Source organism: Panthera tigris, chromosome X, assembly GCF_018350195.1.
Source record: "Panthera tigris isolate Pti1 chromosome X, P.tigris_Pti1_mat1.1, whole genome shotgun sequence".
NCBI lineage: Eukaryota > Metazoa > Chordata > Mammalia > Carnivora > Felidae > Panthera > Panthera tigris.
Window position 1 is genome coordinate 61,050,351 of NC_056677.1, and position 14,085 is coordinate 61,064,435.

The window sequence follows — 14,085 nt, forward strand, 5'->3', positions numbered from 1 at the left end:
ACCCACAAAAGTATGGCCAACTAATCTTTGACAAAGCAGGAAAGAATATCCACTGGAAAAAAGACAGTCTCTTTCACAAATGGTGCTGGGAGAACTAGACAGCAACATGCAGAAGAAAGAAACTAGACCACTTTCTTACACCATTCACAAAAACAAACTCAAAATGGATAAAGGACCTGAATGTGAGACAGGAAACCATGAAAATCCTAGAGGAGAAAGCAGGAAAAAAACTCTGTGACCTCAGCCGCAGCAATTTCTTACTTGACACATCTCCAATGGCAAGGAAATTAAAAGCAAAAATGAACTATTAGGACCTCATGAAGATAAAAAGCTTCTGCACAGGAAAGGAAACAATCAACAAAACTAAAAGTCAACTGACAGAATGGCAAAAGACATTTGCAAATGACATATCGGATAAAGGGCTAGTATTTAAAATCTATAAAGACTCACCAAACTCCACACCTGGAAAACAAATAATCCAGTGAAGAAATGGGCAGAAAACATGAATAGACACTTCTCTAAAGAAGACATCCAGATGGCCAACCAACACATGAAAAGATGCTCAACATCGCTCCTCATCAGGGAAATACAAATCAAAACCACACTCAGGTATCACCTCACGCCAGTCAGAGTGGCCAAAATGAACAAATCAGGAGACTATAGATGCTGGAGAGGATGTGCAGAAACGGGAACCCTCTTGCACTGTTGGTGGGAATGCAAACTGGTGCAGTCGCTCTGGAAAACAGTGTGGAAGTTCCTCAAAAAATTAAAAATAGATCTACCCTATGACCCAGCAATAGCACTGCTAGGAATTTACCTAAGGGATACAGGAGTGCTGATGCATAGGGGCAATTGTACCGCAATGTTTATAGCAGCACTCTCAACAATAGCTAAATTATGGAAAGAGCCTAAATGTCCATCAAGTGACAAATGGATAAAGAAATTGTGGTTTACATACACAATGGAATACTATGTGGCCATGAGAAAGAATGAAATATGGCCTTTTGTAGCAATGTGGATGGAACTGGAGAGTGTGATGCTAAGTGAAATAAGCCATACAGAGAAAGACAGATACCATATGGTTTCACTCTTATGTGGATCCTGAGAAACTTAACAGAAACCCATGGGGGAGGGGAAGGAAAGAAAAAAAAAAAAGAGGTTAGAGTGGGAGAGAGCCAAAGCATAAGAGACTGTTAAAAACTGAGAACAACTGAGGGTAGATGGGGGCTAGGAGGGAGGGGAGGGCGGGTAATGGGTATTGAGGAGGGCACCTTTTGGGATGAGCACTGGGCGTTGTATGGAAACCAATTTGACAATAAATTTGATATTAAAAAATAAAAACAAAAAAACAAATGTAGTTTTAAAATTAAACTGCACTCATATAACTTTTTAACATAACTCTATTATTCTTCACAATTACTTTTCATGGCACAAACTATTTCATCATAATAATGTAGCAATTTATTTCACTAGTCCTCTATTGGTAGATATTTCGTTTTGTTTCCAATTTTCTGATATTATGATATCATAATGAATAGTTGTGCAGATCACTGATAATTTCATTAAAATACATTCCTAAAATTTGATTATCAGATATAATTGTATGAAAATTTTATGGTTTTTATGTATGTTGTTAAATTGCCATAAAAATGATATATGACTTTATAGTTACATCAGCAGCACATAAAAGTACTTGTTTCAACATGTCTTTACAAATACTGGGTACTATAATCATAAAAAGTGGCTGCTTTAGTTGACAAAAATTGATATTTTGTGGTATTTAATTTATATTTCTAGTAAAGCTGGACAATTTTTATGTTTAGTCTTCATTTTAACTTTTATTTGATGATTGCATTGTTTATCCATTTTCTAATGGTTGTATTTTCTTCCTTTCTTATTTGCAAGATTTTTGTAAGTTAAGGTTGTTAAATTTTGTGTGTTATATGTTTTGCAAATATTTCTACAAGTTTGTCTTTTCATTTTGAAGGAAATATTTAGAATCTGCTTTTTCTGTAAAAATTGTTGCAACAATTTTTTTAATCTACAAAAATTTGAGCCCAAATAAAAAATATGTTAGCATTTGTTAATTTTAAGTTGTAAATAAATGGGTATTTACTTTAACTTAAAAAAAATTTGTGGAGATAGAGTGCTATGCACATGAATTTTATGTAATGTCTACAGAAAGGGAGACACTTTATACAGGTTATTAGTCGAGCTTTATAAATTATACATAGAACTTCTACTTAATGTGAATAATACAAGAGTGAAGCATTTAACATCTTGTTCACCAGAGCAAGAACTTATTTCTTTTCTAGTACTGCTTGCAAGACTGCCTCTTAGCAGTCCATGTAACACTCTATGTGCCTCCTTCAGAATACTGACCTGAGAGATGCAGGAAATATGTAAACTGCTATGTTTCTGTTTCCACAGCAAGAGATGATGAAACTTCTGGATAATCTGTAAGATTGAAAAGTGAAGGTGATCAAATGACCCTTTCTCTCGTATGGGTGAGTATTCATTCACCAGTATATTTCCCTTTTGTTTAATCCCCGGAGACAGCAGACATCTACCAATCTTTAAAGACTGGTGTGTTATACCACAGCATTTGTAACCAGTTGAGATATTCACATTCTAAAAGTAGTCAAGCTGATGTACAATAAAATAAGATTATTTTATTTATAAGCATTATCTGATCTATAATACTGGCAGGTATTTGACTTAGATAGCCGTGATGGCAACTCAACATCATCCAGTTTTAATGGGATGCTTTGAGTCTTGCTACTCACAAAATTACCCTATCTCGTGTTTTTACACTGTACATAATTGAAATAACTATTAAAGTACTTTCAGTGTTGCTGTGTTTCTAAAAAGGAATGGGGTATCTAGAAAATAAGAGGCTTTGGAATTAACAAGCAATGCCATTTATGGTACAAATATTTGGTTTTTTTTCCTAACCCGAGCATTTTGGGGGAGTAGAGTACACTCCGAATCAGCTTGCTTAATGTAATCACTTTCTTTATACTTTTTGCATAATAATGTACCTGGCAGTTTGAGATTTAAAAGTGTTGAAAGGGAGAAAGGAAAATGGCAGCAGAATAGGAGGACCCTAGGCATGTCATGTCCCATGAACACAACTAGATAACTAGCAAACCATCCTAAATACACCAGAAATAGAATTGAAGACTGACAGAACAACTACACAACTAAAGGGAGAGAAGGGGACACATGGAAGAAGGTAGGAAATAGGAAGACATGGTTCAGGGGAGAAACAGATCATAGTTGCTACAGAGGAGAGGGAACCATGGTTGCGGAGAAGGGTGAGAGGGAGAAAAGCACACAGGGATATGCACAAAGAGAATGTTTCCCCAAAACCATTGACTTGGAAAAGGAGAGGGGCTGAATTTCATGAGTTCTTGCAAACAGCAGAGCTTAAACCTTCGTGGTTTAAAGGTCAGCAGTTTGGCCTAGGCAAAGCCCGGAGGGTACTGTGTTGCTTCTGGAGAGAAGGCAGGCAAACAACCCAGGGGCAGATACTATGGAAACAGTGATCTGAAGAATGGGGCATACAGGGGTAATATTATTCAATCTTCTAAGAGCACATCTCTGAGAGGCAGCATTCACAGAGATGCCTGTCCAGGAACAAAGGAACTGGCTGGCACCATTTCTCTCCCCCACCCCTCAGCATAAGTACAGAGCTACCTGCAGGAAACAGAGCAGTGCTGACATTGGCTGCCAACTTGCTTACACCAAGCCCCATACCCCTGCACAATGGTGGGACTGCACTTCTCAGTCACATTTGCCTCAATCCCAGCACAGCTGGCCCCTCACCCAGAAGACCACCACAAACCCCAACCCAGAATATATCTCCAGACCAGAGTTCTGCAGGGCATCAGTTTTGGTGGAGGTGGTGTCAGATCTCATTTCACAAGCAGACCAGAGCACACCTAGTTAAAACTCACCTCATTTAGGACAGGGACCAAATATTGCCCACTGCAGGCAAGGAGAGCCTCTACAGACGACTGGCCTGAAGGATAGAGCAGCCAAAACACAACAGTAGAGTGCATGAAGCACACACCAGAGACACTTCCTGAGCATCAGGCTCTGGGCACTACATGACCCCCTCATCATAAGGCCATTATATTCAGGACAAGGAGAAATAACTGGCTTTTATACACACAGATATAGGCAGAGACTGAGACAAAATAGAAGGACAGGGGAATATATCATAAATGAAAGAAGAAGATAAGGCCACAGCCAGAGATCTAAGTGACACAGATATAGGTAACATGCCTGCTGGAGAATTTAAAGCAATGATCATAAGAATACTCACTGGGCTTGAGAAAAGGATGAAGACATTAGGGAATCCATTACCACAGAGATAAAAGAATTAAAAACAATCAGAAATGAAGAATGCAATAAATAAGATCGGAAACAGGCTTAATGCAATGGAGAGCGGCCTACAAGAAGCAGAGGGTTACTCAGTGACCTAGAAGACAAAATAATGGAAAATAATGAAGCTGCACAAAAGGAAAAAGACTTATGCACCACAAGAATAGACTTAGAGAACTCAGTGACTCCATCAAATGTAAAAACACTGATATTATAGGAGTCCAAGAAGAAGGAGAGAAAAGAAGGCAGAAAATTTATTTGAGGAAATAATAGCTGAAAATTTCCCCAATTTGGAGAAGGAAACAGACATTGAGATATAGGAGGCACAGAGAACACCCAACCAAATCAACAATAACAAGTCAACACCATGACATATCATAATAAATTTTGCAAAATACAGTGATAAAAAAAATCTTAAAAGCAGCAAAGTCCTTAACTTACCAGAGAAAACCCATAAAGCTAACTGGAGATTTCTCAACAGAAACTTTGCAAGTCAAAAGGGACTGTCATAATACATTCGGAATGCTGAATGGGAGAAATCTGCTGCCAAGAATACTCTATTCAGCAAGGCTATCATTCAGAATAGAAGGAGAAAAAAAGAGTGTCCCAGAAAAACAAACACTAAAGGAGTTCATGACCACTAAACCAGACCTGCAAGAAATATTAAAGGGGTTCTATGAGTGGAAAGGAAAGACCAAAAGTGACAAAGACAAGAAAGGATCAGAGATACTCTCTAGACACAATGATAAAACAAGTAATAAACTGCACTAATTACATATATCGAAAATTGCTATGAATGTAAATGGACTAAACACTCCAATCAAAGGACATAGGTTGTCAGAATGGATAAAATACAAGAACTATCTATATGCTGCCTACAAGAGACTCATTTTAGACCTAAAGACACCTGCAGATGGAAAGTGAGAGGATGGAGAAAAATTTATCACACAAATTGCTGTCAAAAGAAAGCTGGAGGGATGCCTGGGTGGCTCAGTTGGTTGAGTGTCCAACTTTGGCTCTGGTCATGATCTCATGACTTGTGAGTTCAAGCCCCACATCGGGCTCTGGGCTGACAGCTCAGAGCCTGGAGTCTGCTTCACTTTCTGTGTCTCCCTCTCTATGCCCCTCCCCTGCTTGTGCTCTATCTCTCTCTCTCAAAAATAAACATTAAAAAAAAGAAAGCTGGAGAAGAAATACTTATATGAGACAAACTAGACATTAAAACAAAGACTGTAACAAGAAATGAAGAAGGGCACTATATAATCATAAACAAGACAATCCAACAAGATGATCCAAAAATTGTAAGTATTTATGCACCCAACATGAAAACACCCAAATATATAAAACGGTTAATAAAAAACATAAAGGAACTAATTCATAATAATACAATACGAGTAGAGGACTTTAACACCCCACTTACATTAATGGACAGAACATCTGTACAGAAAATAAACCAGAAACAATGGCTTTGAATGACACACTGGACCTGATGGACTTAACAGATATATTCAGAACGTTCCATCCTGAAACAACAGCATACACATTCTTTTCAAGCACACATAGGAAATTCTCCAGACTAGATCACATACTAGGTCATAAAGCAGGCCTCAACAAATACAAAAATATTGAAGTCATACCATGCAACTTCATGTAACTTTATTGACCACAATGCTATGAAAGTAGAAGTCAACCATAAGAAAGAATCAGGAAAGACCACAAATACATGTAGGTTAAACAGTATGCTACTTAGTAATTAATGGGTAAACCAGGAAATCAAAGAAGAAATTAAAAAATACATGGAAACAAAGGAAAATAAAACACCATGGTCCAAAACCTTTGTGACCGCAAAAGCAGGTATAAGAGGGAAGTATGCCTACCTCAAGAAGCAAGAAAAATCTCACATCAAAACCTAACCATACACCTAAAGGAGCTAGAAAAAGAACAACAAAAGAAGGCTAAAGGCAGCAAGAGGAAGGAAATAATAAAGATTAGAGCAAAAATAAATCATATAGCAACTAAGAAAACAATAGAATAGGTCGATAATACTAGGAGCTGGTTCTTTGAAAAAGTTAATAAAATTGATAAACACCTAGCCAGACTTATCAAAAAGAAAAAAAGACCCAAATAAATAAAATTAAAAATGAGAGAGGATGAAGACAACTAATATCACAGAAATCCAAATAATTACAACAGGACATTATGAAAAAATTTAGGTCAACAATTTGGACCGCCTGGAAGAAATAGATAAATTTATAGAAACATACAAACTACCAAAATGTAAATAGGAAGAAATAGAAAACTTGAACAGACCAATAAACAGCAAAGAACTTGAATCAGTAACAAAAAACAAACAAAAACAAACAAAAAAAAACCCACAAAAAACGCAAAAAAAAAAAAAAAAAAAAACTGGAAACAAACCAGAGTGGAAGACCAGACGGCTTCATACGCAAATTTTACCAAACATTTAAAGAAGAGTTAATACCTATTCTTCTCAAACTGTTTTAAAAAATAGAAAAGGAAGGAAAACTTCCAAATTCATTCTATAAAGCCCACATTATCCTGATATCAAAACCAGATTGAGACACCACTAAAAAAAAAGAACTACATGCCAATATCCCTGATGAATACAGACGCAAAAATTCTCAATTAAATACTAGCAAACCAAATCCAACAATATTTTAAAAAATTATTCACCATGGTCAAGTGGGATTTGTTCCTGGGATGCAAGGGTGGTTCAATATTCTCAAATCAATCAACGTGATACACCACATTAACAAAATAAAGGATAAGAACCATATGATCATTGAATAGATGCAGAAAATGCATTTGACAAAATACAACATCCATTCATGATAAAAACCCTCCACAAAATAGATTTAGGGGGAACATACCTCAATATGATTAAGGCCATATACAAATACCCCACATCCAACATCATACTCAATGGGAAAAAACTGAGAACTTTATTTATATGGTTAGGAACAAGACAGGGATGTCCACTCTCACCACTAGTTTTTAATATAGTACTGTAAGTCATCACCACAGCAATCAGACAACAAAAAGAAATACTATGCATCTAAATATGGAAGGAAGAAGTAAAATTTTCACTATTTGCAGATGACATGATACTATATATAGAAAACCTGAAAGACTCCTCAAAAAAAAAAAACTGCTCAGATTGATATGCGAATTTAGCAAAGTCACAGGATGCAAAATCAACATACAGAAATATGTTGCTTTTCTATACACCAATAATGAAAGAGAAATCAAGGAATCAATCCCATTTACAGTTGAGCCCCAAACTATATGATACCTAGGAATAAACGTAACCAAAGAGGTGAAAGATGTGTACTCTGAAGACTATAAAACACTGATGAAAGAAATTGAAGATGACACACACAAAAAAATGGAAAAACATTCCATGCTCATGGATCGGAAGAAAAATATTGTCAAAATGTTGATACTACCCAAAGCAAACTACACATTTAATAAAATTCCTATCAAAATTCCACCAACAAATTTCACAGCAAACAATCCTAAAATTTTTATGGAACTGCAAAGATCCCAAATAGCCAAAGCAACCTCAAAAACAAAAAGCAAACCTTGAGGCATAATAATTCCAGGCTTGAAGTTATATTGCAAAGGTGACCCAACAACAAAACAAGACAAAAACAAAAACAAAAACAAAAACAAAACAAAACACTCCCACAAAGCTGTAGTGATCCAAACAGTATAGTACTGTCACAAAAATAGGCATATATACCAATGGAACAGAATAGAAATCCCAGAAATGAACCCCCAACTGTATGGTTAATTAATATTTGAGAAAGCAGGAAAGAATATTTAATGGGAAAAGACAGTGTCTTCAACAAAGGGTGTTGGAAAAACTGGACTGCAACATGGAAAAGAATGAAACTGGATCACTTTCTTACACCAAACACAAAAATAAATTCAAAATGGATGAAGGACCTAAATTTGAGACCTGAAACCATAAAAATTCTATAAGAGAACACAGGTAGTAATGTCTTTGATATTGGCTGTAGCAACTTCTTTCTGGATATGTCTCTTGAGGCAAGGGAAACAAAAGTAAAAATAAACTATTAGGACTTCATCAAAAATAAAAAAAAAAACACTTCTGCACAGTGAAGGAAACAGTCAACAAAACTAAAAGGCAACCTATGGAATGAGAAGATATTTGCAAATGACATACCTGATAAAGGGTTAGTACCCAAAATATATAAATAACTTATAAAACTCAACATCCAAAAAACAAATAATCCAATTAAAAAGTGGGCAGAAGACATGAATAGATATTTTTCCAAGGAAGACATCCACATGGACAACAGGTACATGAAAAGATGGTCAATATCACTGATCATCAGAGAAATGCAAATCAAAACTACAATGAGATACCACCTCACACCTGTCAGAATGGCTAAAATCAACAATACAAGAAAGGGAGTGTTGATGAAGATGTGGAGAAAGGGGAACCCTCTTGCACTATTGGTGGGAATGCAAACTGGTGCAGCCACTCTGGAAAGCAGCATGGAGGATCCTCAAAAATTTAAAAATAGAACGACTCTGTGATCCAGCAATTGCACTCCTAGGTATTTACCCAGTGAATATAAAAACAGGAATTCAAAGGGATACATGAACTCCGAAGTTTATTGTATAATTATATACAATAGCTAAATTATGGAAATAGCCCAAGTATCCATCAATAGATGGATGGAGGAAGATTTTGTGGGGTGTGTATATCTATCTCTTTATATAGATATCTCTCTATCCATATATACACATATTCTTATATGTATGTATGTATGTATCTACAAATATTAGGCATAAAAAAGAATGAAATCTTGCCATTTGCAATGACATGGATTGAGCTAAAGAGTATGATGGTAAGCAAAATAAGTTTGTCAGAGAAAGAAAAATACCATATGATTTCACTCATATGAGGAACTTAAGAAACCAAAGAAATGAGCAAAGGAAGAGAGAGAGAGAGAGAGAGAGAGAGAGAGAGAGAGGCAAACCAAGAAAGAAATGCTTAAGTATAGAGAAGAAACTGATGGTTACCAAAATGGAGGTTGGTGGGGGAATGGGTTAAATAAGTGGCGGTGGGATGGGTTAAATATTGTTAACAGCACAGGGTGTTGTATGGAACTGTTGAATCACTATATTGTACACATGAAACTAACATTACCCCGTATGTTAACTGGAATTTAATTAAAAACTTAAAATACATACATACATATATACATACATATATACATATATACATACATACATACATACATACATACATACATACTACAAAGTTAGTAGTGGTTGTCCCTTATAGTTTTGATTAGTGTATTCTCCTTTATGAAATCAATGTGCCATTCAGAGTACTTGCATAAATGTGAGGTATGGATCACAGAGTATAGATGCCCACCAAGATGGGCTACCCTTGCCACAGCAGGTTGGAAAACTCTCATGTTCCTATGTTAACCAGACAGATTCCAGAGCCAAGATTGCTTTGTTCCATGAAAAGTAGAAAAAATAAAAGTGGCTTTGAGAATGTCTGTCTTTGGAATCATGGCTCCATAGTGGGCACAACATTCTGTCTTATCTGGAATCTCAGGCTTAGGGTGTTCTTGCCCTTAAGTCTGAACAGAAAGAATCTGTATTGACCTAAATCTTCAGTGAAGGATATATAGAAAATAATTCATGTTTGTCAGATAGCTCTAAGAGAAAAAGAGGCAGTAAGGGCTTAAACATACATCTCATCTCACCTATACATTTCTATTAAGAAGGTGACTGATAAAGTGTGAAATGCAATTCTGGGGGTACAATGCACTATTTGCCTTGCTGCTCTTTGCTGATGGTTGGGTGTCTCAGAATTTTGTAGGTATGGTTTCGTGGTGCACATTTTTAAGAAATTGGCTTTTAGTATTCTGCTAAATGGGTTTGCTTTTGCTTTTTAACCACTATAATACACACAATTATTTGGCACCAACAGTTCCTCCCAGCAATTATTTGATCAGGCTTGCAGACATTGAAGCCCGAGCTGAAAAACTGGATTATCAACTTCATGTTATTACTCCTGGGGGAGATCAAGTTAAGGTGGCAAAGGTAGAGTCATCATGAGGACTAAATTGAAAAATATGCATATACTTCAAAAAATCATGCTATGCATAATAGAAAAGAAATGAAGAATTTAGGAAGTCGATTTTTCTTCTACCAACTGCGCCTATACTGCTTTCCCCACTAGACTGCTAGAACTGATACATGAATTTAGCAAAGTTGCAGGATACAAAATCAATGTACAGAAATCAGTTGCATTCTTATACACTAACAATGAAGCAACAGAAAGACAAATAAAGAAACTGATCCCATTCACAATTGCACCAAGAAGCATAAAATACCTAGGAATAAACCTAACCAAAGATGTAAAAGATCTGCATGCTGAAAACTATAGAAAGCTTATGAAGGAAATTGACGAAGATATAAAGAAATGGAAAGACATTCCGTGCTCATGGATTGGAAGAATAAATATTGTCAAAATGTCAATACTACCCAAAGCTATCTACACATTCAATGCAATCCCAATCAAAATTGCACCAGCATTCTTCTCGAAGCTAGAACAAGCAATCCTAAAATTCATATGGAACCACAAAAGGCCCCGAATAGCCAAAGTAATTTTGAAGAAGAAGACCAAAGCAGGACGCATCACAATCCCAGACTTTAGCCTCTACTCCAAAGCTGTAATCACCAAGACATCATGGTATTGGCACAAAAACAGACACATAGACCAATGGAATAGAATAGAAACTCCAGAGCTAGACCCACAAATGTATGGCCAACTCATCTTTGACAAAGCAGGAAAGAACATCCAATGGAAAAAAGACAGTCTCTTTAACAAATGGTGCTGGGAGAACTGGACAGCAACATGCAGAAGGCTGAAAACTAGACCACTTTCTCACACCATTCACAAAAATAAACTCAAAATGGATAAAGGACCTGAATGTGAGACAGGAAACCATCAAAAACCTAGAGGAGAAAGCAGGAAAAAACCTCTCTGACCTCAGCTGTAGCAATTTCTTACTCGACACATCCCCAAAGGCAAGGGAATTAAAAGCGAAAATGAACTACTGGGACCTTATGAAGATAAAAAGCTTCTGCACAGCAAAGGAAACAACCAACAAAACTAAAAGTCAACCAACGGAATGGGAAAAGATATTTGCAAATGACACATCGGACAAAGGGCTAGTATCCAAAATGTATAAATAGCTCACCAAACTCCACACCCGAAAAACAAATCCAGTGAAGAAATGGGCAGAAAACATCAATAGACACTTCTCTAAAAAGACATCCAGATGGCCAACAGGCACATGAAAAGATGCTCAACTTCGCTCCTCATCAGAGAAATACAAACCAAAACCACACTGAGATATCACCTCACGCCAGTCAGAGTGGCCAAAATGAACAAATCAGGAGACTATAGATGCTGGAGAGGATGTGGAGAAACAGGAACCCTCTTGCACTGTTGGTGGGAATGCAAATTGTTGCAGCCACTGTGGAAAACAGTGTGGAGGTTCCTCAAAAAATTAAAAATAGACCTACCCTATGGCCCAGCAATAGTTGCTAGGAATTTACCCAAGGTATACAGGAGTACTGATGCATAGGGGCACTTGTACCCCAGTGTTTATAGCAGCACTCTCAACAATAGCCAAAGTATGGAAAGAACCTAAATGTCCACCAACTGATGAATGGATAAAGAAATTGTGGTTTATACACACAATGGAGTACTACGTGGCAATGAGAAAGAATGAAATATGGCTCTTTGTAGCAACATTGATGGAACTGGAGAGTGTTATGCTAAGTGAAATAAGCCATACAGAGAAAGACAGATACCATATGGTTTCACTCTTATGTGGATCCTGAGAAACTTAACAGAAACTCATGGGGGAGGGGAAGGAAAAAAAAGGAGGTTAGAGTGGAAGAGAGCCGAAGCATAAGAGACTGTTAAAAACTGAGAACAAACTGAGGGTTGATGGGGGGTGGCAGGGAGTGGAGGGTGGGTGATGGGTATTGAGGAGGGCACTTTTTGGGATGAGTACTGGGTGTTGTATGGAAACCAATTTGACATTAAACTTCATATATTGAAAAAAAATAAATAAAACCAGACTTCCAGGTAGAGACCCTGGGACTAGATATTCTAACTATAAACCTTTAGAAAGGCATGTTTCCCACCTCTTCTCCTCATCTCAGTGCCTTTCCATGTCCTCATCAGCCTCATTTACCCCAATTTCTGACATGTATTATAATTTTAACTCAAAATTTTTCTCAGCTATTGAATTATTGGGACTAGCTGCTAAAAATTACTCTCTGATGCCTGGTATTGGCAACATAAACAGATGGTACAGGCACAGTAGTAAGCATAACATCACGAGGAGACAAAGAACAGGTGATGGTAGGGGTATGTGACATGAGAATTTAACTTCCAGCTTTTCACACACACACAAATCTCATTATGACCCAAAAAATATGGTGGGAGAAAGGTGGAAGGACAAAGTTCTACTTCCTCATTTTTCCTTTGCTGCTCTGCCTTTTATAAAAGTAGACTACATGCATGTGTAGGCTTGCCCACATATACATCTTTTATTTCTTTGTGTATGTAAACCAGTCTAAAGGAGAATGGGAATGATATTTTAAAGAAAATTTAACCAGTATGAACAAATTATGGTAGAGAAAGGTGAGCTGACGCCCACTGGTTAAATTAACTCAAGCAAAACACCATGAGTGGCCAACTGGCAGGATTGCTTACAAATATACACAGTGCTGTTTATTATGTTTCTTGACTTATCTCATTGGTTATAAATCATGGTATCACAAACCTGGTAAGAAAGCTTCCAGGCTTGCATCTAATCCAACCTAAGCCATCTACATGTTTTAAATAAATCTGGTCATACTTGTCCTTCTCTATCCAAAGGTCACTTATGCGGTTGACATGCTTATATAGTCCTTTTGGACACTATTTTCTCACTACACTACATTGGTTGCATTAACATGGTTTTATTAGTGTTTGGTCTGCTGGGTGGAGAAAAGACTTCCTTCTGAGCCTACTTACCTCGGTTTTCATCCTCATTTTCTTCCCAGGGCTCTTCATTTGCTAGCAGTGGGTTCTGTGACTCATTCATAGATCTCATAGGGAAGGAGTGTCCATCACCAGGGCTATTGGGGAAGGAAGAGAGTGAGCTCTTGCAGCTGACATAGACTTTCATGAAGGTTATATCCCTCCTAGAAATAGGAGGGTGTTCTTAGAAAGATTTAAACCATTTATCTTATTGGCTAAAGCCATGGTGGCATAGGGTTTTACAATAGCATCATTTAGTTGCTGTATTGCTCTCAATTTCTATATCTTGTTTGTCTGCATCCGTGTCAACTGTTTTGGTCAGTAAGTAACTGTTTAACTTGTTTCCCACAATGCCCAGTTATGGCAAAATGAACATATAGCAAGCTTCATATGATTATCCCAATTTATATCTCATTATCTTATTGCTTGGGTTCTAAATTTTCAACAAAAATTAGCAGATTCAGAACCACTGATATAGTGGAGATCAGTTGCTGTGAACTGCTGATAAATATTAATGTCTGAATGCCCTGTTATTTGGCTTGTATGGTAGAAAGGTTATTAGAAACTGTGGGAAACAG

At 36.9% G+C, this 14,085-nt stretch overlaps 1 protein-coding gene across 1 annotated transcript in view; it reads right to left on the reverse strand.

Annotated features, from left to right (window-relative positions):
* The window catches only part of ZDHHC15 (zinc finger DHHC-type palmitoyltransferase 15), a 184,519-nt gene that overhangs the window by 11,453 nt on the left and 158,981 nt on the right, over window positions 1–14,085 (reverse strand). The window contains exons 10-11 of the mRNA XM_007097497.3: window positions 13,502–13,605; window positions 2,383–2,457 (exon numbers count right to left, since the gene is read on the reverse strand). Coding sequence (XP_007097559.2) covers window positions 2,411–2,457; window positions 13,502–13,605 — 151 coding nt within the window. The 3' untranslated portion in view covers window positions 2,383–2,410. The remainder of the gene's footprint in view (window positions 1–2,382; window positions 2,458–13,501; window positions 13,606–14,085) is intronic.